The 26,103-nt window shown below is 38.1% G+C and overlaps 1 protein-coding gene across 1 annotated transcript; it reads left to right on the top strand.

The window, feature by feature from the left end:
• Nucleotides 1-2,742: 2,742 nt before the first annotated feature.
• Nucleotides 2,743-25,637, top strand: LOC139714264 (UV excision repair protein RAD23 homolog A-like). Its single transcript, XM_071625978.1, has 9 exons — nucleotides 2,743-2,921; nucleotides 13,053-13,131; nucleotides 14,182-14,261; nucleotides 14,877-15,073; nucleotides 16,420-16,579; nucleotides 17,300-17,408; nucleotides 18,928-19,058; nucleotides 20,266-20,481; nucleotides 22,217-25,637. Exons 1-9 carry the CDS (start codon nucleotides 2,856-2,858, stop codon nucleotides 22,325-22,327), a joined length of 1,149 nt encoding a protein of 382 aa, XP_071482079.1. The 5' UTR covers nucleotides 2,743-2,855; the 3' UTR covers nucleotides 22,328-25,637.
• The last annotated feature ends 466 nt before the right edge of the window (nucleotides 25,638-26,103 follow it).

Raw genomic sequence — 26,103 nt, 5'->3', positions numbered from 1 at the left:
TGGATGAAAAGACTACTATAGCTTGTGATGTCACATGTGTACAACAATACAAAGAAAGAATAAAGAAAATTCAACATATTTTCACTTTTCTCGCATAACAAATGAACACTCGACTTCTATCTTTCAGAAGGCAGGGGGAATGATATTACCCTTAATATATATCAGTAACAAGTAGAAGAAATGTGCACATTATTCAAAAAGTAAAGTTTTGTGAAATTCTCTTTTTATTTTCCTTATATAGTTTTACGCATGTGACATCATACACTGTAGTAGTCTTCTCATCCAGCAGTGACTTTGCAGACACTTTTAAAATTCATAACTTTGGAACGGATTGTCGGATTTTCCCCAAACTTTCGCTGATGTGTTCTACTAATATTGTTGCACTCACTCAATCTTCATGTATATGAAGGTGGACTTGTCCTTTAAAAGATAAGTTCACCTTCATATACATCAGGACTAAGAGAATGCAGCAACATTAGTAGAACACATCAGTGAAAGTTTGAGGAAAATCCATTCAAAAGTTGTAAATTGTTAAACTTTTAGTGCCGCCATTGCTGTATTAGAAGACTACTACAGCTTGTGATGTCACATGCATAGAACAGTATAAAGAAAATGCAAAGATAATTCAACATATTTTCAGAAATCTCGCGTAATAAAATAGCACTTAACTTGTCCCTTTCAGAAGGCAGGGGGAATAACATTACCCTTAACATATGAAAGCAGCGAGTTGAGGCAATATGTATTTTTTCTAAATATGGAATTTTGTGGATTTCTCTTTATAAATGCTTTCTTTACATGTGTATATCGTTCTATGCATGTGACATCATACACTGTAGTAGTCTTCTCGTCCAGCAGTGACTGCAGAAACTTTAAAAATGTATAACTTTTGAACGGTTTGTCCGATTTTCCTCAAACTTTCATGAATGTGTTCTATTGCTGCAGTCTCTCAATCCACATGTATATGAAGGTGGACTTGTCCTTTAAACATGTGGAATTGTACATATAACACTGCCAAGAGATAATTTCAGAATTTCAAATATGTGGTGTAGGAATCAAAGTCCCATCTCATTCCTTCCTTCTGCCCCTATCAGTATATTTCACTAGCTGTTACTTAAAGGGGAATGAAACAGACATATATATATATATATATATATATATATATACAATGTATATACATATATGTATATATAAACAATGTATATATAATATATGATATATATATATATATATATACAATGTATATACATATATATATATATATATATATATATATAAACAATGTATATATAATATATGATATATATATATATATATATATATATATATATATATATATTATATAAAATGAAGAAATAAACTGGTAATGCATTTTAGGCTTATCGGCTTTTGTGAACAAACTCTTCATATATATATATATTTATATATGTGTGTGTATGTATATATGGGTTGAGTAAATGTGGCAATATTAGTAGAACACATATGCATGGAGTTTGAAGAAAATTTGACAATCTGTTGTAAAAAAGGTATGAATCTTTACAGTTTTGATGTTTCCATCACTAGATGAGAAGACCTACAACGGTTTGTGACGTTACACATGAACAACTATATAAAGAAAATATAAATCAAATTCCACAATCTGTTCTTAATGAGTCAAGTACTTGTTCCCTCCTCTTGATACTGACACAGAATATGTTAAGGGTGATATAATTCCCCATTTTCTGAAAGACATAAGTCAGATGCTTTTTCATATATGCTAAAAAATGAATGTAGTGTTGAATTCTTGTTATATTTTCTTTATATCATTGTCAATGTATGATATCACAAAATTCTCTCATCCAGCACTGGCTGCACCAAAACTTTAAAAACTCTTAATGGATTGTCCAATCTTCTTCAAACTTCACTGATGTGTTCTACTATAATTACATTGCTGCACATTCACTCAATCTGCATATAGGACCCACGTGCAGTACTGTATGCATTTGGGTTTAATCTTCCTATCAATAGGGCCTAAGATCCAAATTAATCATTTTCATATTGCAACTTGGGAATTGCTCATCAATTCAACTACCTGAGATCAAATTTTGAATACTATCATTTCACTGAAATAAAAAGGAAAATTACTATTTTTTCCTGTCTGTACAAAGCAAAATTTCATAGACATGCCATGTTGAATGGATCGAAAGTAAAATCACATTTATGACGGTTTTTAACTTGAAAACGACATGTGAGAACAGCACGTTTGATGAAAACAATTTTCTCTACAATTAGACATGGACCAAAAGTGAAATAGATAGGTAAATTGCAGGATGCACCTGATGTGAAAATGCACTGTATTTCCTGTATGCCACTGAGGCCGGATCAGTACAGTACACATCAACAGGTTTTTACTACAGAGACCGACTGTTTTGGTTTCATTTATTCATCTCATAATCATTTGAATAGGCCTATCGGGTTTCAATTATCTTCTTAATCTGTTAATATGGAGATATTGCACAGTGTAAACTCCACTTAATCACGCGAACAATAGAATGCTACGCTCAAGAGGAGTGTTAGAAAGGACACGTTCACAACTAAGTTTCTTTGCTCGCTGTACTTGCATTACTGTGCTCGTCTGAGTATATATACTGCATTCAGCAGCGACAGCGCTGAAATACGGAATCAACAAAAACAAAGGAAAGGTAACACATGCGTAGACGTAAACACAAACGGACAGAGATGGCAGCAAACAATTTGTGACGTCACTGTAATGGCGGATTGCGTGTTCTGAACTTCGTTGCTTCTTGGGTGATTTCGCCTCCTGTTAGGTCGCTTTTTACATCGTTCTTCTGAAGAATCCGACATAGGTGATAAACGCCATGTTAATAGTACTGAAAACTCTTCAACAGAAGACATTCCGCGTCGAAATTGACGAATCAGCCACGGTAGGTCCAGCTAACTTACGTCATGTAGATCTGGTAGTGATAACGTACTCGTCATGCCCGTGTGTGCGGGTGATGATGATGATAGTGCAGTGTCATGTGTAACGTTAGTGGTCTGTGCTGTGCTGTGTGGGTTCATTGTGAGGACATGATTGTGCAGTTATGTGTCCCCAGTATATTCCACTCCTGGCTATAGAACTACAAATTACAACGTATTCTACTCTCTTAGTGTTTTTGTGCGGGCGTAATAAGACAGCAACAAACTTGGCGCGGGCTAACACTAGGTAGAAAGTACACTAGCACCACAAACTGAGACTGAGTGATGAACATGCACTGCTGCATGCTGAAGCAAATGTCAGAAACAAATGTGGCACTGGCACTACAGACTGGCAGTTAAATACTAACATGTCATCAGGCCTAATCTAACTAACTGTTAAGTGTTAGAGAACAGTCACTAAATCACAATCAGTAGACAGTAGATACACATCTACAAAAGCTCAAGAAGTCAGAGTAGGGTAGTAGAAATCTAACGTTAGTAGTACTAGAATCTAGTACTAGTAGTAGACACCCTAACATGTTACATGTATGATGTAGATACCCGTATTAACGGTTGGTTAGTAGAAACGAGTTACTAATGTTAATAGATTTAGATCTATAAAGGCAATAAAGCCCCACCATACATAGAGTTCTACATCGTACCTGGTACCAAATCCTTGATCCTGCCTAGACAAAAAGATCCGTCTGTCCAGAGGAGTCTTTTATTTTTTTTGACCTTATCACTCTCCTCCTACAGTCTGTAGGAGGGGATCCGCGAAGCCAGACGCAGTCTCCACGAAACATAGGCCTATCCCCGACGACCAGATACAGACCGATCTTTCGACTTTTGGTCAAGATCCTGCCATGCCTGTCAGTGTTAAACTGTTAAAACATTGCACCACCCAAGAAAGTAACAAAACCCACTGACTGCTCTGGTAGACTCTATTTAGAAAAGCCTAGCGTCTAATAGAATCTAGATCTACTTCACATTATAGAACTCCTAAGTAAATAATCATCAACTGCGAGGGCAATGGTGCAATCTAACAATATGCACATCACCGTCCGAGTCGCGAGGTAATGTTAGATTGTATCTATTGCCCGAGAAATACGAGATGATTATTTGCTTTTTATACAACGCCTAAAAAGAATGTAGCCATCCGATCGGTCGATTGCCCATCACATGACATTTAGTGAAAAGTTCCATCGCACGCTGTGGCTGTTGTTTTGTTTGAGCAAAAATGGGTAGCGCATGGCTGACGTCACCCATTTCCATTGACTCCTGTGTTAAACTCATGATTGACTCTAAGTTTTTGTTACATCGCAGGGCTCTGATGTCACAATAAACAAACACTCAACAATTACAAGTGCACTTACGTACAAGCGCATACTTTTGTCACTCATTTCTATAAACACTTCAACCAATCAGCTTTGCGTATGTACGTACACGATGACTGTGACTGTGCCGCTACTCATTCGTCTTTCACGGAAAATGGTTGCCATTTCTGTGCTAAATTCAAGAATCTGTGTGGACCACATCTGTTGACGTTGGAGGTGTTTTATAAAACAAATAGTGTATGGTCTTTACTTGTGCAATGGAGCAAGATTTCGCTTTCGGTGAAAGATGAGGCGCACTATTCAACTCTGCTTCGCCTTGTTGAATAGAGTGCCTCTATATTTCACATCGTACAAAATCTTGCACCATTGCACTCATGACCATTCAAGGCTATTTGTATAATATCCCACATCGATTGACAAACTTGAGATTTGATAAACATGCATTCCATCCACCACGCAGATTTTTATTTTGTAATCCTGCTAAATGTTACAACACATGCAGGTGGTTGTACAAATTGTACAGAACAGTACAACCAGGGTGCTGCATAACCTTATTTTACCACTTGCCCGGTCGGGCAAGCAGATTTTCAAATTTGCTGCAAAACACTTGCCTGAACACTAATTTTACTTGCCCGAAAAGAAAGTCCAAAAATATATGGAAATGATATAGTAAATCATTTGTTAGTCAAGGGCTTAATAAAACACAATCATTTGAATAAACAACACACATTGATTTGCATGCTTAAACACAATGGAGTTACAAACTTGGTCAGATCAAGTCTTGCCATTGCATTTGGGCTTCTTCACATAAGTGTTTGGAAAGTTGCTGAAATGAAATATAGAGTGTGTTGCATCACTAAAACAGTCATTATCTTTGGGCTTCTGTATGGTTGACTTTGTGAGTTTGTTGGGGGAAATAAGTCAAAAAAGGGTGGCTTCTAAACTACACTAAACTTTTTGCTTGCCCAATTTGGGCAAGCATTTGTTCTCATTGTTCAAAAACACTTGCCCAAATTTGATTTTTCACTTGCCTCGGGCAATTGGGCAAGTGCTTATGTAGCACCCTTACAACCACGGTCCGCAGCATGCATGACGGCAGTAGAATAAACGAGACTAACGTTAGCTGTTAACATGTTCATGGTCAAGGCTACCATCTGCCAATCTCAAGAAATGAACATCATAAGCAGTCCTTCTTCCCAGGCACTGTGCGGACTTGGAACTCACTGCCTCCTGACATCATATCAGCCCCATCAGTGGAAGCCTTCCGGCTTAAAGGAAACCAAAACCCAAAGAGAAATGTGGATTGAGTGACATTAGCAAACATGACAGAGCAACATTAGTAGAACACATCAGTGAAAGTTTGAGGAAAATCGGACAATCGATTTAAAAGTTATGAATTTTTAAAGTTTTGGTGTTGGAACAGCTGGATGAGGAGACTAATAGAGTTCATGACGTCATGTCATTGTGTGGACATTAATATAAAGAAGATATAAAGGGAATTCCACAAAAATTCATTTTTCTTGAAAATTACACCTACCAATTTCCATCAACTTGATACTGACATACGTTAAGGGTAGTAATTATTCCTCCTGCTTTCTGGAAGCGGTTAGTCAAGTGCTCTTTCATTATGCTAGAAAAGTGAGAGTGTGCTGAATTTTCTTTATATTTTCTTTATAATTGTTGTCCACACATGATGTCATAAACTCAAGTAGTCTCCTCATCCAGCGGTTCCAACACAAAATCTTAATTCATGACCTTTGCATTGATCGTCCGATTTTCCTCAAACTTTCACTGATGTGTTCTACTAATGTTGCTGCTTTCACTCAATCCACATTTCTTGTTGGGTTTTGGTTTCCTTTAAGCTGATGGCAAGCTATGCTGTGTAGACTGCTAGTCACATTTTGATAAATGTATGGAGCTACAGTTTCTACACACATGCACCAGGCACCGTGAAAAAGCAACAACAACAATTTGTGAAGGTTAATCCTTCTTTAAGTTTGTTCTCATCGCATCTCAAATACATATGTATGAGACTAAATGGCAAATTAGAGAGTGCTATCACTAGTCTACAGGCTGATCCTGTTCATAAATAAGTGAAGACCAATTGCCAAATAGTGTACAACAGTGTAAGCTCATTAAAGGACAAGTCCATCTTCATTTATATACACATACATGTGGATTGAGTGAATGCAGCAATATTAGTAGAACACATCAGTGAGAGTTTGGGGAAAATTGGATAGTCCGTTCAAAAGTTATGAATTTTTAAAGTTTCTGCGCAGTCACTGCTGAACAAGAAGACTGCTACAGTGTATGAGGTCACATGCATATTTCGTAGAACGATATAAGGAGAATATACACATGTAGAGAGAATTTCACAATTTTTTTTGTTGAAAAAAGTGCATGTTTCCCTGACTTGTCACTGACATATGTTAAGGGTAATATTATTCCCCTTCCCTTCTGAAAGAGGCAAGTCAAGTGTTCTTTATTATGCAAGAAAAGTGAAAATATGCCGTATTTCCTTTATATTTTCTTTATATCGTTCTACGCATGTGACAGCAAAAGCTCTGGTAGTCCTTTCATCCAGCAGTGACAGTAGAAATGTCAAAAATTTATAACTTTTGAACAGACTGTCCGATTTTCCTAAAACTCTCACTGATATGTTTTATTACTAATGCTGCATTCACTCAATCCACTTGTCTATGAAGGTAAACTTGTCCTTTAATAATGTACATTGTGTTTCTATCACATTGTGAAGCATCCCATCTACGTCCATCACGTATGAAGAACAGGAGATTTTTTTGTTTCCCCGTGTATCAGGTGTATCTGAATTGCTTGAGACAGTGGTATTTCACTACTGTGGACACTACTGAAACTGCCACTTGATAAGCATTATAGCTTGTTTCTGAGTTCTGTTTAAATATGCTTCAAGGTACAGTGTACTAAGCTGTATTGCAACTCTCACATGGGACACAAGGCACTATAAGCTCACAGCCTATTGGAAAAAATGACAGACTAAATGGCAGGTGAACTTTGCACAGTGTATACTGTATACGCCATATATTTAGTGAGTCTGAATTTTCGCAAGTCGGGACTTTCCAATGATTTCTTGAGTGGTTAAATTCGCGACCATGGAGTACTGTACTGAACAGATGATATGTGTGCGTCACTTTCATATAGGAATCAGAGTCATTATATTTGTGTGTCTTTAATTGCGCGAATAGCACCTGACTCGCGAAATTAACGAAAATAAAAACCTCGCGACGCATTCTGCGTATACCATACAGTACTTATCCTAAGTTCTTTTAATATCTTGCTTTATCTTTATATTTGGACTTCCCACTAAAGTTTACGTGATCAACAAAGTTACAATGGCTTTGATTTTTTTTTTTTTTTGATGGCTGTGATTCCTGCATGATAGTGGAAATTTCTTGATGGTGGACATACATTGTACATGTAACAGCTGTAGGCAGATTTGATCATTCTTTTTTCTTTATATATTTTTGGACCTACGTAGTACTCTGCTTCACAGGCTGCACACTTCTACTTGTTGGTTTTGAGTACATTCAAAAATTGTAACATCCATGAACACTGACCAGTATTTTAAAATGTTTGATCATGAGTACCTGTAAGTCTTGCACAGGGCAATGCTTTAATAGCCAAACATGTATCATGTTTGGTTAGAGTCTAGTGTACATAAATTTGAAGATAATAAATTCATGTTACCAAGCCTGCCAATACTGTCATACTCAATAACATACTTGGATATTGGTATTGACTCTACCGTGGATGCCTTGCAAAAGGACATGATTGACTTTTTTGTGAACATGCTGACATTTTCTTTTTCCACTGTCATTTCATATCTATCTAAGCAAGTGAGGTGAGCATCGTGATATTAGGAGTTAATAACTTTCTGCTGGAGAATGCAGTTGCAATGATTAACAAAAAAAAAACAACCAAAAACACGCAAACACATGCACTGTACAGTGTGCAACATCGGTTACGACAAACATTTAATTGATTCATGCACGCCTTTCAAAGTACAGACAGATATTATTTTAGAGGCAGTTTGATTTATGACTTGGTTGCTCACGATAACCATTTAGTGGATTAGGGAGGATGATTCCTCCCTTCCAGATTTGAGTAATAGGTTGGAAAAACATGGACATGGGGGAAGGGGGGAATAGAGTGTGTATGGCACACACATTAATTTGTCCAACCATGTTAACCCATCGAAGACTCGTCCTGAGTATGCTTGGGCAGGTGTCTATGGGAAATGCCTGTTATAGCAAAATCAACTGGTTCGTCCTGAATGGGTTAAAGGTGATTTTTTTCATACTTAGTCTGTTAATTTCTGAGATAATATACCCCATGGAGGTATTCTCCAATGTAAGCATTCAAACAAGGCAGCAGAGCCATGAATACATTGTACCTTTGTAGCTGACTGGAAATGATTAAATTTTTGGAAAGCTAGACTTTTACATTGTCAGGAAGGCATTCGTCATTCCATTCAATTGGCATGATAAAAAGTACTGTGTCGTAGTCGTATAGAGTCACGTCATATTCTTTGTACTGTACAGTACTGTAAGCAATGCTGCACACTGGCACTGGCCCGATGGTCCAGTAAAAATCACTGGCGGATCCGTAACTTTTAAGGAATGGACCGGTAGAAAAAATGAAAAACTGGGTACATGTACCTGCTAATCAGGCAAGGACATGTTGGACCAGTAGAAAAAAAAAAAGGTTTATGTGCAGCCCTGGTTAAGTAATGGAACAACAGTTACTTCCAGTAGTGAAGTTAAACAGTGGTGAAAATGGTACAGTTTGATTAAGGTTCCCACAAGGTAAATTGATAAATTCCATTTTTCATTTTTTAAGTTTTATCTAGTTTCATTTGTTATATTTTCTGCTCTCATTCGATAGCATTCAAGAGAATTTCCTATGTTTCAATATCCCCTTTAATTGAAATGGCTTGTGTGTGTTTGAGGGTGTGGATGTGTGGGTGTGAGTATGTGTGGTTCAGATATATTTACAGTAAGATTCATAGTGACTTTGCTCTGTACTTTGTCATCGTTCCAATTTCAAAACCTGTGTAGAATCAGACTTGATAATAAAATCACGCAACCAAACCTGAAACTACAACCCAACTGTGTACACGGTAAACTGTTCTTGCACTCATGTGAGAAGCAGTCGGTGAAGTACAAGTATATCACACTTGCATTGATACTGTACATGTGGCATGTGCTTGTTGATGTATAGGAGTGTCAATTTTGTGATTTCAGTGACATTGACCCCGCCCACTTTTATTTCGTTTCCAAATTGAGCCTTGAGGGATTACCACTATATCCCCGCTATCTGACGAGTCAGAAGAGAGAAGGTCGAAATGAAGGGTGCTGTCTCAAAAGCTCCCAGAAATAGTAGCTGCACAGTACAGTAGATTGCCTGCGAGTCACACTTGTGTAGTTTGCTTGGTGTAAAGCCCGGAAAACATAGGCATTATGAATATCACTCACACATGCACACAGACATTTTACTGATGAAGGAACTTGCTGATTAGAAAATAATGAGAGAAGGGGAAATCTGCCTTGTTGCCTGTGGTTCATTTCAGTGTACTGTTACTCTGCAGTGAAATGCCAAAGTGGGTCTCTTAGAATGCAAAATGAAGGAGACTGCTGAACATTAGATTGTACATTTCCAAAAAGGAAGCACAAGGATAGATTGGAATGGACTGAAAATTTGTATAGTGCATGTATTTGTCTTTGTACAGTATCTCACTAAACTCAGGAAAATGTGTGTTACACCCAGTTCATAGCTCATTATGTAGTGTTAGATGTATTGTGGTTTGTGGTTTGCCCGCCTACACATTTTCATCTGACCACCCATGAACAGTGATGGTTTGTTACCGTGACTTGAGAACAACTTTGAATGAAAATAACTTAAAGCTGCCCAGTAAAACTTTGTAGTTGCTTGAAGTTGTACCTGCATTTGAACTGCATCCATGTGCCAACTTGTATCCCAATTTCTAGCCAGCTTTAAAGAATGAATAAAAACTGTGTTGTTACCAAACATCTACAATTACACACTGTAAAACCAGAAACGTTTATGGCATACAACTTTTGCGAATTGGAGCTGACACTGACAGCCTTTTTCATGGCACGAAACTTTTGCAAATTGCCACTTGCAGTCAATGCATTTTGTAGATAAGATCTTTTGTGTACATTTTACTTTTGTGAATCTTGCCTTGCGAAATTTGTGAAAGTTTCTTGCAGGCGAATTTCTGGTTTTACAGCACTAAGGCCTGTTTTTTTATTTTAAAATCAGTGTGGAGTTTAAGAACAAAATGCAGGTAGTCAGAAGAAATTGTTGTAGATCATATTGGGAGTGCTTGTTGCTTACAGATTAAATCCAAAACCAAAGCAAAACTGCTCAGTAGTGAAGGTTCCTTCAAGTGGATTGCTGCTGGCTTTGTGAGCTGTGCCAACACCTGTATGACCAAAGTCCATAGAGGGCAGCAGACCATTACTAGGCTTATAATACCAGTGTGGTTTGACTTTATTGCTGGTGTTTCCGTGTTAGCATAACACATCTGTCTATTGGAAATATCTGGTAGTAATAGATCAGCACAGAAAGAGAATTGTAATGAATTGTCTCGTCTTGTAGATGTTGTTTAAAGTATTTTATTCTTAGATTTCTGCCAAATGTTCTAAATGTAGGTTCAGTGAAGCAGAAGAGTACATGTACTCAGAATAGTTTGAGAAATTAAGAACATAAATCTGTTAAAAATGCAGTATGTTTAAGGATCAGTTATTACGGCTCGAAACAAAGGCACTATGATTTACTATGGTGCTCAGGGGTAGCTGATGATTGAGTCGCCATTCAACTTTGATTATAGAAAGATCATTCACCTTGCAATGTCCCATTTTTAATAAAAGTGATGACTGTTACAACGGTTTGTACAGCTCTACTTTTATTTTGTCTACCCAAACATACCAGGACAATTGAATTGTGCCTGATTTATCTGTTTGCATGGCTCTGCCATGTTATGGCAATATTTAGGTACAGCTACAAGCTCTCTTTAGGATAGATATGTTGATCATGTGAAAAAGGAAAAGGTCAAAGGGCAAGGTCAGATGATTAGATTTCAAAATATTAACAGTAACTGAGCTTTGGACTCAGTTCACTCACATTAAAGTGTACACAAAAACTGTATATTGGGATGTTTCGTGGAGAGACATGTGGGGCTCTAGTATGAGGCTTTTCTTTAGGAATGCTAGAAGTATGTGATGGATGAATTTCAGACAATTCATGTCTGAGAATAACCACAGTGGTGATTAGAATTTTTTCCACTGATCATATTTTGGAATAGTTGTCCCACAAATGAGGCAAGGTGAGGTACAATTGTACAGCTGTATGTGAGATGTCCTTTTAACATGAATTCTGGTTATTTTTAGAAGTGGAATATAATTATGTGTGAGGTACAGTATCTAAATGCTTGAATATCATCATATACAAAGTTCATAAATGTTGGACTGAGTCACTTCAAGATGAGCTTCTTAGAGAGGGAGTTCTGCACCCATAATAGTATGTCAGTTGATATAGTGATTTCACACATGGTATATTTTGTTTTATACAACACCTCAGAATGATGTCGAATTGTGATTGGCCAAGAACATGTCACATGACATTCAATAGAAAATACCTATCAAACTCATTGAGAGTGACAGCCATACAATAGGCCCCTGGCATGGGCCTATTGCATGGCTCGAAGGTACTATAGCATGGCTTCGCGGGGGGCTACTAATGCATGGCCGCTCACAGAGTTCTGTGGCTCACACCCACCCGTAGCAAAGCGCCAGCAAACTACATTGTACGTGCTGGCCGGCTGCGCTGCGCTGCCGGTAAGTCTCACATCACATACCAGGCGCGGCGGAGTACTGGTTAACGTGTACGCGCAGCTACCTACCTAGCTAGTTGCATGTATCGCGGCCTTTACACCTACTGCTGTGTTTTTACTTTTGACTCTGATCTGCTACGTGGACCACAGTGATCCCAAAATCAAGACTTCATTTCAAGTTGAGAAACCGTAATTAGATTATTTTTCTGTGTTTTTATACAAAATCATTTTCGGAAATAGACAAAGTCTAGACCTACTACTAGATCTACCGACATCTCAGATCGGCCTAACAGTCAGGCCTAACTCGATCTAACGTAAGCGTATAATGGGTATAGACCCTGCGGAGGTTGTGATTCCTGTGACTGTGTGGTCGAATCATGACGAGTGTTTGAAAGCAGTACACAGGGTGGTTTACAATTCTCTGCCTGATTGTTACATTTATTTTTGGGCCTTCCTGAGTTAGCGGTCACTAATTTAGTACTGTGATTGTGGACAAGGTGTTGTATAAAACGAATAATTTATGATTTTGTTCGTGCATTGGGGCACGTAATACCGCACTCGGCGCGAGATTCGTCACTGGTCTATTCAACGCGGCGCTACGCGCCTTGTTGAATAGACCAGTGGCTTATCTGGCGCCTCGTGCGATATTCGTGCCCTATGCACTCACAACTCATAAATTATTCGTATACCATTCCTTTCATGCCAATACAGTTGTACTTCTATTTTGTTTTAGCCATTGTTCAACATTCTTATGCAACATTCTGGTTGTGGTTAAATATTTTCAAATGTAGACTACAGCAAAAGTCGTATGTTCTCCATTCTATTTCTAATATATCTTTCCTTTTCTTATTTTTTGTCCTTCCATTATCCAGGTAAGGAATCTCAAAGATGAAATTGAAAAGACACAAGGGAAAGACTTCCCAGCATCTGGGCAGAAGTTAATTTATGCAGGTATGTACAGCATTTCAGGGCACATGAATGTGTGTTCAGAGGGGGTATACCTTTCCTGCAACCTGAAGCCGCACATGTTGCAATCAATACAGAATTCATGTCAATGACATTTGAAAGGATGTCAATGACATTTGATAGGATGCGAATGAAATGTCACCTCTTGTTCCATTTGCAATCTGGATGCAGCTTTGATATCCAGCCTTCGAGGCTAGCCACATCTTCCTATCTCTGTCTGTCTGAATGAGATGTATCATGTTAATTTCCCTTGAAGTTGTCTGTAGTTATGTTCACATGGCAGCTAATTATCCATGGTAGCTAATCATTGATGATAGGATCTTGCCCCATAAACTACGATGCACATCCACACGACACCTAATCATAAAGATTGACTTTTGAGCCGAGCATCCCACTTGATGATGAAACTACAGAACCGGAAGAAATATGGTATACACGCAGCGCTAGCGATAAACCCGATCACGGTGTGATGATAGAGTAGTGTACAACATGCTCTGAAAGTTGACCTGGCAGCCGAGGGAGAGAGGGGTTCGCAGAAAGGTCACACTAATTTTCAAGAACTGTATGTAGTTAATTATCGTGTCCACAGGATGCTAAGATATGAGTGGGGACCCCTGATCACCTTGTGGATCTATAGAGGATAACCCCTGAGAAATCTTGTGGTTCTAATCATCAAGTAATTTTTAAGATAACTAACTTTTGAGAGCATCTACATGATACTCGTCTGTGATTAGCCTAATCATCAGAGTTTAAAACTTTGAGCTTGAATTTTAGTTTACAAACATTGTGTCAATACAGTATAACTTATGCGTGGATCATCTGTGCTCTCATCAGCTCCTTCAGTATAGAGTATGGCATAGTATTAAGCCTGACTAAATATCAATACAATGTGTATCATCAAAATCTAAATCTTTTGAGGGATTTTTTTTTTCTTTGTTCAGCCTCATCACGTTAGGAAACATTTCAACATGTCTTTGGTACAAGCACGATGTAATACACTAACTAATGTTTATCTTATGATCAATTCTCTTGCAGGAAAAATACTGAGTGATGACTCTCCGTTGTCAACCTACAACATTGATGAGAAAAGCTTTGTTGTGGTGATGGTTACGAAGGTGAGTAGTGCATCATGACAAACTGTCGTGCTATGCTATAAGTGCGATTCCTACTTGTCCTATTAGGCAAGAGCTCAAGTTCGATCCAATGACAGAGCAAGTATTCCCTCAGCAACCAATGGGAGGAGGGGAGGAGAAAAAAGGCATTGCCTGGATTTTTGGGATTGTTCTGATTCAGATATGTATCCAGCTTTAACCAGGATCAAGATATGTATTCTCCCCCCTCCCCCAACATTATATATATTTAAAAAAAAATGATGTCCAAAGATGTCAAGATTACAACCTGGCTATATGATAGTACCCTGAACTGAGTCAGGGGGTCTCATCTTCATTACAAGAGCCATTTCATATGCGGTTTGCATAATTCTACTATATAGGTAGCTATGTTTAACTCAAGCCTTATCTCATCTTGATGTGTGACGAAAAGTATAGTCACGGCATTTTTTTTTTTTTTTACTTGATTTGGAGTGAGATGATTTACTGTGTAGTCAGATCTTTAAAAAGACATTTTGACACAGATCTTTGTTTTAAAATCTTGGTATGCACTTTCATGGTATGATCAGGTAGTCACATGCAATCGGTGTTCTTGTTTTGTTTTCTTTTTTATCAACACAGAGGCTGCAGACAGAAGAAAAGAAGGAGGAGAAGAAGGAGGAGCCCAAACAGCAGGAATCAGCCAGCACCGCTGCCAGCAGTGCCCCAGCAGCGGGGGCAGAGAGCGCTGCCAAGCCTGCCGAGGAGAAGAAGGCGGAAGAGAAGGCGTCACAACCACCTGCGGAGAGTAAGGCGGAGGAGAAAGGTGCTAGCTCAAAGTGAGTACTGTCTCTTGGCCCGTTTACACCGAGCACGGTAAGGGCAACGGGCCGGGGTGTTGCTATGGTACGCCAAAAGGAACCATGTCTGGTTCTGTTAAAAGGAATCAGTAATTCGGTACAAGATCACCCAAAATGTTATTCTTATGTGAAAATCAAGAGCAACAAAATCAACAGTAGACAATTAATTTTGTAACAAAATTATTAGCGGGGAAGTGATATAACAGAACCAGACATGGGTCCTTTGGCGCACCATAGCAAAAACCCCATTCCATGACCCGTGCCGGATTTGGTGTAAACTCACCTTCTCTCTCTAATTTAGGCAAGTGATGCTATCCACTTCAAAGTAGTGGCCTGGCTCAAAATCGCCCTGTCACATATAACTGTAAAATCTCAAACGGCGATGGTGCTATTCAATTTCTCCAACAATATGTTGACAACACCATACCAGTGCACAGTGTGAACTTTGTTTGATCGTACACAAAAACATGGAGCACTATTACTATCTCTGAACTACCATCGTTATGTAGATTTTCCCAGTAATTGTTATGTGCTGGGAAAGAAATATCAAGTTATAAGCTCTGAAAATGCACTTCTTTTGTGAAGTGACAATGTATAGTCATGATAAATAGGGAATTATTACATGCGATTACCGGATATATGCTTTGCCTGTGCCTGCTGCGCAGTAATTCCTCATTACCAGAAGTGCACAAGTGAACACCAAAAGTGTGACCCTGCTTGCCCTCTGCGTGTTGCCCCCAGGTGTGTAAGATCACCACACTAATGTGCACGTAGTGTACAGCCAGTGAACCTGACCATTAGAGAAGAAATGTTTACATTTATTAGCAATAGGGAGAATTCTCAGTTTACCTGTGAGAAGCACTATTAGAATGTATTTGGTAAAATTATAATGTATCTGTAGAGTAATAAAGTAGTATTTTAGTGAATTTATATATTGCTCATTTGTATATTGCTGTATGAAATATTAGTATGATGTTAATTCTTTTTACAAATTAGCATTATATATGAAGATTTTTATTGCAAAACAAGCTAATTCCTTTCTTGTGAAGTTGAGATATTTGTGATTAAAGCTGCTAAAAACAAAGAAAATAAGAAAAACAGGATACTTTTAATCATAGCTTCTAAGATATTCCTTGTTTTGTCACAAGTGAGGTATTATTGGAAAGGTTGAATTTTGCTCTATCTGATTATGGACTTACTTTTAAATGTTTATAAATGGTGCTTAGCTCATTTTGCAATAAAAAGCCTTCATATCATATTAGAGAGATAATGTCAAGTTGTATGACTGATGCTATTTTTGGTCTTCACTGTTGTGTTGCTCTCAGTGAGGCATTCCTCCATGCGGAATCAACGTTGGTCACCGGGCAGGAGTACGAGTCGATTGTGACGGAAATGATGGCGATGGGCTTCGAAAGGGAAAAGGTGGTGAGGGCTCTGAGGGCTAGTTTCAACAATCCCGACAGGGCTGTGGAGTACCTCATGACGGTAAGTCCAGTTTGTCACTCCAGCTCATGGCGTCACAGCGTCACCCTGCAAGTGGCAGGGACTCTGAACAAGTTGACTACTACTGCCCCATCAGTCAGGGATTGAGCGAGTTGTTCTTTTTTTTGTGGTGTAATCCTTTTATTTTTCTTTAATTTTATTTTGATTGTGAACAAATCGACTGCTGCTTCCAAAACATTATCCTGCGTGGAGCTATAATCCATTGATGTGTTGCCTAATCAGTCTGAGTTAATCAAGGGTTGTTTTTTTACGGTCTTTCTTCTTTTTAAAAAAAAATTTCAATCATCATTTCTTTTTTTGTTTATTGATATTGTATTGATATTGTATGTTTTTGTAATTTGTTTGGTTGTGTGTTTGTTCTCCTGTTTGTTTGCGGAATTAACACCTTTCCGCTTATCATTCTCTTTTTTTTTGGGGGGGGGGGCAGGGGTGGAGGAAGGAGAGATGGAATTACTTCAAAAAATATTCAAGAGTCAGAATCTTTGAACAGTAATGAATCATCGTGCCTGGGATGAGACATTCAACCAAAGGAAAAAGTAGGGATCTGGATTTGCCTTGATAGCAAGAATGTGCAAGATCATGGTTTTGCCAAACATTGCCATAAATGGGGACCCACGCTCGATGAAGATCTCGCTATTCATCGCATTATACTCAATGTGCGTGTTTCTTTTTGCTGCCCCTTTGCATCTATCTCTTCTGCAGGGTATCCCAGACATGCCAGCAGAGTCTGCACCCGAGACACAGGGAGGGGGTGCCCAGCAATCACAGCCAACCCAGCAGTCCTCACAGCCAAGTCAGCCTCAGAGACAAGGTCAGAAAGAACTCTCTGACCACTCCCCAAAACCACCGCTTGACCGCTTTCCCAAGTATCAGCATGACCACTTTGGGAAACTACTGCCAGGCCTCGAATTACCCGGGAGGCAAAAGGCAATTTGCCGCAATGCCCTATCTACTTGCCGCAATGCCTCTCTCAAAATTACCATGCTTACTGCAACTTTTCCTTGCTGCCCTTTAAAAATTTTGAGAGAGAGTGCCCCTAAAACCAAAAATTGCCTGTCCCTAAAACTGGCGAAATTCGAGGCCTGTACTGCTGGAAAACAACTTTCAGAAACTCTTGCTTGACTGCTTAGTATGCGTTTTAGCTTCGCTCAGAAGTTGACATACAGTAATTGTTAGAAACCTGCTGAATGTACTAGTGCTTAGTCGTTCAATGACACTTGCACAACCATTGCTAGTAACCTATACATCTCAAGGTAATGGATTTCAGCATTTACCTGAAGAGGTTTTGTACTATTTCAAGGAAATGGATTTCAGCATTTACCTGAAGAGGTTTTGTACTATTTCAAGGAAATGGATTTAAGCATTTACCTGAAGAGGTTTTGTACTATTTCAAGGAAATGGATTTCAGCATTTACCTGAAGAGGTTTTGTACTATTTCAAGGAAATGGATTTCAGCATTTACCTGAAGAGGTTTTGTACTATTTCAAGGAAATGGATTTCAGCATTTACCTGAAGAGGTTTTGTACTATTTCAAGGAAATGGATTTCAGCATTTACCTGAAGAGGTTTTGTACTATTTCAAGGAAATGGATTTAAGCATTTACCTGAAGAGGTTTTGTACTATTTCAAGGAAATGGATTTAAGCATTTACCTGAAGAGGTTTTGTACTATTTCAAGGAAATGGATTTCAGCATTTACCTGAAGAGGTTTTGTACTATTTCAAGGAAATGGATTTCAGCATTTACCTGAAGAGGTTTTGTACTATTTCAAGGAAATGGATTTCAGCATTTACCTGAAGAGGTTTTGTACTATTTCAAGGAAATGGATTTCAGCATTTACCTGAAGAGGTTTTGTACTATTTCAAGGAAATGGATTTCAGCATTTACCTGAAGAGGTTTTGTACTATTTCAAGGAAATGGATTTCAGCATTTACCTGAAGAGGTTTTGTACTTGCTTCAAAGGGGATAAGTGCCCTGGTGGTTATCAGTGTTATATCCTTGCTGATTTTTCTTTCTTAAGGCAGAAATCAGATGGGAGTGTTTCACTCTGAAATTTTGTGTGGTATGTGGTTTGTGAAAGCAGTTTGTTAGGTGAGCTGTAAACTAACCTTTGACCTAAGTACAGTTAAGTACTAGTAGTATAGGATGTTGGATGCATCTGCACATCTACCAGAACACAATTTTGTATGGCTTTTCCTATAGAGAGAGGAAGACAGTGCATGTCTGGTGTATTCTGTGTTTAGTCATTTGTTTTTATGATGCCATTCTGAAACACGAGAGCATAAAATTCAAAATATTTTAAAACTTTCACTCACAAATCATCCACCAACAGAGGGCGCTTCTTTGGAGTTTCTGGCTAACCTTCCACAGTTCCAGCAGTTGAGGAACGTCGTTACTCGGAACCCAGATATGCTGAACCCTTTCCTCCAAACACTAGGTGAACAAAATCCAGAACTTCTGCAGGTAAATATTTCCCCTATTATGCTTCCTAGGAATTCATTATCTTTAAAATTAGTGAAAGGAGGTTGTCTCAAGGATGAAGAAGTTTAATGAAAATCATCTATGTCAGTAAATACTTTGTTTGTTTTTCCTAATCATGTCAACTCTGTTACTTATGTTTCTATTTTTCAATTTCTTTTCTTTGTGTTGTGTTTGTACATTGAGGATGGTGTAGTTACATTGCCTTTTTATGTAGTAATGCAATAGGCGGTTTTTGTAACAGATTCAAATTTTATGCATATCTTGTAAAGCAAAGGTTATTCTTGACAATCTGAAAGCTTGTCCGAGGCTTGTCTGACATAGCAACAAGTAATATCATTTATGCAAACTGGATTCCAGAAATTGAATTTCAGTTAAGAAGAGCAGGCTAGTTGAATAGCTTGCTGTATGTTCCAGGGAATGAAACATTCATTTGTATGAATACATTATGAAAATGGTGTATTCACTTGATGAAATATTGCTGTTACGTTATGTCTGTATTTTTGTTTCCAAAGTTCTGACTACCTTTGTCTCATTGCCATAGCCCTAGGTATCATCATGGATCACGCTGAAGAAGTTACAGATATGAAGTGCTTCCATATTGTCAAAGTAGTGTTGTAAAAGTGTCACTCTGATATTCAGTTCATAGTGAAGCCAGATTCATGCTGATAAAATGAAGACAATTTGAATTTAAGTAGATTCGTTGATAAGTGCTCATGGCACTTGGTATGGCTGTTTCAGTCATGTTGCAGATTGTATCCAAAAACTATTCCACATTTCTTTTTTTCTTTCCTTGGTGTGTGGGTGACTGTGTAATGTCTGTATAAGGGATGCATCCAGTTGTCTTTGTATTGATGTCTCCATTTCTGAGGGGTGCCCGACTATAATGTAAAACACAATATTTTCGCGGCATGAAATTTTCGCGAATTGGAGCCAACAGCCTTTTTTTGCTGCATGAAATTTTCGCGAGTTGCCTTCCAACATGCAATGCATATAGTGTAAAAATCTTGGCTCTCGTGAAATTTGCGAAATCAAAATGCATGCGAATATTCCTCGTTTTACAGTATACTGGGAATGGCAAGGAGCTGCTCTCTTGACAGTGAGCCTGTCATGTGTGTTGTGTGTCAGGGGGATCTGAGATGCTCATTTAGTATGAATTGTCTCCTCATCTGCCCCCTCCCCTCCCTTTCAGGTAATCAACCAGCATCAGGAAGAATTCATCGCTCTGATCAACCAGCCAAACCAGCCCCAGTCTGGCCAGCAGGCTCCCTCGCAGCCCGCAGGAAGCCAGCCCCCAGCTCAGCCGGCTGGTGGGCAGGGCGGGGGACCAGCCATCGGAGTGTCTGCAGATCAACCCGGGGTCACATACATTGAGCTTACACCGGAAGAGAGGGATGCAATAGAGAGGGTGAGAACAGTGTGTTTGTGCATTTGTGGCCTTTTCTCTCTGAAATGTATGTACAGTTGAACTTCCCTTATCCGACCTCCCTTTATCCGGATCTCTCTATTATACGGACTCAATCTCGCCGTGATTTTTTTAAAAAATAATTACGGTAGGAAAGGGGGATTCCCAACTCCTTGAGAACTCCTACACAAACACACATGAATTACATATACTTGATACATTTCTTAATAATTATTTAGGTAAATCATCCCAAGAATTTATAAAAGAAAATGATTTCATTCTTGCAAACACGAACCTCTATTTTGGGGTCTGTTACTGAGTGTAACAATGAAAAGGTTGCAGTATACACATTACTACATGTGGTACTACAATGGGCTACATCAGTACATGTGTATGTATATATATGTACATGTATAAAGCATTGAGTCTCCCGTATCCGGCCAAATCCCTTATCCGGACGGGCCCCGGTCCCGACTTGTCCGGATACGAGAGGTTCAACTGTACTATTAAAGTACTCTTGTTTCCTTAAAGACTTCAAGAGCATTATATATTCAAGCATTGTCCAGTAGTCATACAGCCATTTCAGATTTAAATCAATTTTAGGAGCTTTACATATATGATTGTGTATGAGGATAGCTACGCTTGATGGAAGCTGTGAGAAATGATGATTGAAAGATATGATATGCTAGATGTCAAGAAAGTTCAGACTCATAAATGTAGGCCAATAAGTTGTTCCAGATAATGCTATAACGCTTGTGTAAATGTCAGGATGTGTATCCTTTATAAAGTATAAGTGAACATCTGTTAGGTTATCTGAGTGATTAAATGATTTGTTTTTTCTCTGACCCCACTCTAGAGCTAGTTTTTATCATTATTCATGTTCAGGGAAATGTATATTTTGGGATCTGCTGTTCATGATATATGTTGTTCAAATGTCCTGATAAGTGATGGTTCCCTGTGTTTTCGCATTGTTACAGTGCACTCAAAACAAAACTCATACAACATCACTCATAACAAAATCACGGTTACAACGAAATGAAAATTCAGGCTGCTGCATTATTGGCTCTATGTTTTTTTATTGTTAATTTGTTCGCTTATAACGATATTTCGATATGACGACAGAAAACTTAAACTGCTGGTCCCAAGGACGTCATTATAATGGGAGTCCACTGTACTATTCATTGGATTAATTGTGTGTAGTGCTTCTACGCCTGACACATTAGAACAATAGCAAAGAGTGAGGAAAGCTATTGAAATCTTGAATATTTCTTCCTCAACAAATTTATCTTGTTTTGATGCTATCTTAATTTATTTTTGATATAACTGGCCAACAAATAGCCCAGGGCCCTGTTTCACAAAGCTGTTTGTAAAGTTATGCACAACTTTACAAACGACATAGATATGGCAAGCCAAGTGGGTTTCCTAATCATTGTTAATTTCAATAGCTAAAGTTGAAATTTGCAGATGATAATAATTATTCTTACATTTTTAATACACATTTTTAGTTGAAAGGTATTTTTGCCCCAATGTAGATGAAATGTTGACATACTGTCATACTTTGTTAAAACGTAAGGGGAAAAAAAATGGGCACGCATATTGGCACTTCATATTCACCAGTTGTTCGTGAAGCCATGCCTAACTTTAAAAATAGCTTTATGAAACAGGGCCCAGTTCAGTTCAGTGCCTGTGATCTCAACCTCACATTATTGCATCTCCCTTGTGCATCTTTCCTGCACAGCTCAAGGTCCTTGGGTTCCCGGAAAGGATGGTGATACAGGCCTACTTTGCATGTGAGAAGAATGAAAACTTAGCAGCCAACTTTCTGTTCCAGAATGATCTCGACGACTAGGTCCCATGCTCAGAACTGCTGTTTGTCACCAAGCATATTTGTGTCAGTGAGAAATGGAAGGACGAGAGGGTCGGAGAACGAAAACGAGAAAAAAAAGAAAAATCAGCAGAGAATGAGGACAAAAGCAGTGGATCGTTAGTGACTTTACGCATTGCTGATGAGAGCTTGGTGAGCGATGTTGAGGGACGTACACCTTCATCTTCAAACATCTTAGCATTGCATGGTGCAGACTCGATTGATGGACGTGTAACTGCATTGGACTTTCACCGAGAGTCATCTCACACATACTGTAATTATCGTTTTCAAAAAGAAAAAATGGAGTGTTGCTTTTAATCCAATAGGAGCACTCATGCATTGTTTGTTTTCCTTACTACTTTTGTGAATCGTATCATCTATAGCCTAAAATGGACTAGAATTCAGTTATTTAATGATAATGAGTAATATGTGTAGCAGAGTAATGTTACTATGGATATATGAACCCTGATAAATGATGTAGTGCAGTGTATTCTGCTGCCAGAGGCATGAGCAGTGGCAATTTGTTCAAATAGATTTTGACTCAAAATCATAGGAATATATGTCAGGAAGCAATCTAACGGACAGAAGCTTAGCCACTCTGTGTCTTACTTAGAACGAGACTGGATTCCACTTTTGATGGTCGTAAAAATGTTGATTTGAGTCCGAAATTATTTCATTCAAAAGGATACCAAGAAACAGCCACAAAGTATTATAGGTATACATGATGTGATCTATACAATGCTATTCTTGCTGTTGGGACTTTTTTTTGTGGCATTTGTGTGGTCAGTCCATCAAAAAAAAGCAAAGAAAAAAAGGTAACGCCGAAAACTTACATATTCCTTCATCTGTTGCGAAGGCATGTTCATTATGTGACTGTACTACAGCTTGCCACCAAATGAATTTCTTGTCAACTGTGGCTGCCTTTTGCTGCATACTTTTTTGCACCCACCCGAAATATTGTCCTGGCTATTTCACCACTGGCTCATCTCAAAAGTGAGCAGAGTATGAATCTCTTCTCACAGATAAAATACTTTGTCCCAGAAACAGCGCCCTCGTGGAATGTCAAGTGGTCAAGACTCCTTGACTGATCAACTATGATGATGGAAAGTTATAGTGGTTAACTTTTATGTCAATTATTTAGCAATGCCCTTGTGTCGTTCAAATTGTCGTAAGACATTGAAAGTATAACCATAATGGAAAGGTGTAATGTTAACTACCGGCTTTTGTATCAGTTATTCAGTAGTCTTTCTTGTCACGTGTATGAGTAAAATGTGTTGCTAAATGCAGCTCTAGAAACATTTGATTAAAAGGGAATGAAAGCTCAAAATCATTTTTTTTTTTTGCTTTATTCCAGATATTGCTTATTGTATGCATAAATCTGTATTCCTTCAAAGAGAGATGAGAAATTGAGTGCTTGAGAAATAATGTGTGAGGGATATACACGTAATTTCTCTAATGGGAATTTTATTTGAGTCATGGACAATTAGAATGAACATCTTACTTTGGTTAATATTTCATGAATTGCACTGGGAATTGAATTGGGAATACATGTATTCCACCCATGAAACAGAATAATCACCTCTGTTTTCAACTTTATATCTATTCAACTTTCTGGCTGTCAGTGAAGTAGGAATTTGTGACCTTTAGCATACATTCTTTATCTCTTGTCATGCTGGAATGGGCTTCACTAGTTTTGAATTTATGTCACATGAGTACACAGGTCCTATGATTTAATATCAGTTTGATTGATATTGTAAGAAAACTATGGAAACTCTGTAGAGAATTACCTTCCTTTTAGCAGTATGCATATTCTCCATTCTTCCTATGGGAAATGATAAGCTGAATTTTTCCGCAATTAATCCTGCTCTAGCATCCATGCAAATTCTTTCTTGTTGCTGTTGTCAAATCGTACCTTGCGGTGACTTGAGGAATTTACCCCTGACACGTCGCTTTTGGGACATATGGGGACAAAGATCGTGTGATGAAAACCACACGCAAAACTGACCGTTCGATACTGTCCTGTCATGGAACATGTTGCCTTTAGGACATAGGGGAAAAAAATTGTGTGATGAAAACCTCAAGCAAAACTTACCATGACTGCCCTGTTGTGGTAGAGGTGTGTCCAGACCATCAAACGATTGATTAAGAGTGATGCTAACATTTCCCTTTAACGCTAGTTTTATAAACTCCTATATAGACCTGTATGTTTCCTATATGATGTTTTAGATGAGGGGAAAGAATGGCCATAAGAAAACTTTTTTTTTTTTTTTTTTTTTTAATAGACAAAAACTGCTGCTTACATTTTTCTGCAAAGTTCTTGTGTGTCGGCATGTAGAATGCAGATTTCTGCAATCTGTAATGCAAAAATTTCCCTCAGACTGTCATTTTACAAACTCCTTAATAGACTAGTATTTTTCCTACATATGTTACAAGAAGAGAAAGAATGACCGGAAGAAAAGATTTTTGAAAAAAGACAAAAAACTGCTGCTTACATTTCTCTGCAAAGTTCTTGTGTGTCTGCATGTTTGACCTCATTATCCATTTTTATCTCTACATTAAATGTGACATCAAACTTGCTTGTTGAATTCTGCAAACTATGTGCATTTAAATTATCCAGGAAAGTTGGGAAAAGAAAAAAAACAGGAAAGAAATATAAAAATACAATGTACCATGTTCATCTGCATCACCTACTGGCTATCATGTTTTAAAGTATCAGCTTTGTGAGATACATGTACCGCATTAGATCTTGAGGTATTACAGTGTGTTACAGATTTTCCATTCACTCTTGCCTATGTTCTGGTTTTTGATGGGCTTGAGAACTGCAAATGGTCACCATATGAGACATTATGCCAGCTCTGTGATATTCATGATAATGGAATTCACACAAACCACAATCTAGTGTTTCATCTGTGTAGCCGTACTACTGCTCCCCCGAGATAAATGTCTGTGTTTTCCATGGCTGATTAAAAGCAACTCTAGATTAAAACATAAATCACCATGCCGAAAAGCGAGCACATGTTTAACAGCGTGCAGTGTTGTCAATTGTGGAACTGTACATTTCATCACACACACACACACACTAACACTAACACACACACACACAAACACACAAGACCTTTTGTTAAAAAATGAGAAAGTGGCTATGATGTAAATCCAGAGAACAAAAACAAAAAAGAAAAATGATAAAATAAACATTGGTGTACTTGTACAAATGGATTTATTGTTATACAGTAGCTTATCTGACACCCCAAGCCAGTAACAAGCCCGCAGTGGCTTTGTCATGAGTTATTCTCATTTGATATATAGCCATTAACTTGAATAAATACAATTGCTTTATATCAGGTATGCCTCCAAACAGATGTTATTGTGTGTGCTGATATTTTGTTATGATCAGTTTGATGTTTATCTTTATTGGTTGTGGGTGGATTGGGGAAGGAAAGGAAATACATGAACACTGTAGGGAGCAATATGAAAACCTGATCAAAATAATAAAGCTCACTTGGCAAACTGGAATGCCTTTGGGAGCAGTGATTAAAAAATGTTCAAGATATCTCATTTGATGCATATGCATAGGTCTTTTGTACCACAAAACATCCTACCATGTAAAATTTATAAATTATGAAAAATAATATAAAATATAAGGAGATATCAGTATTTTCTCAATAAACCGTAACTGTAGACGGTTTAGTCTGGAAGCATTTCTATTATAACTACATGTATTGTTCATATTTTGTATATCTATCAATACGTAACATCAATCT

This window comes from Diadema antillarum, unplaced genomic scaffold (genome assembly GCF_040938485.1).
Source record: "Diadema antillarum isolate AM-2024a unplaced genomic scaffold, OU_Dant_1.0 seq00002212_RagTag, whole genome shotgun sequence".
NCBI lineage: Eukaryota > Metazoa > Echinodermata > Echinoidea > Diadematoida > Diadematidae > Diadema > Diadema antillarum.
This window is presented reverse-complemented; position numbering and strand designations above follow the sequence as displayed.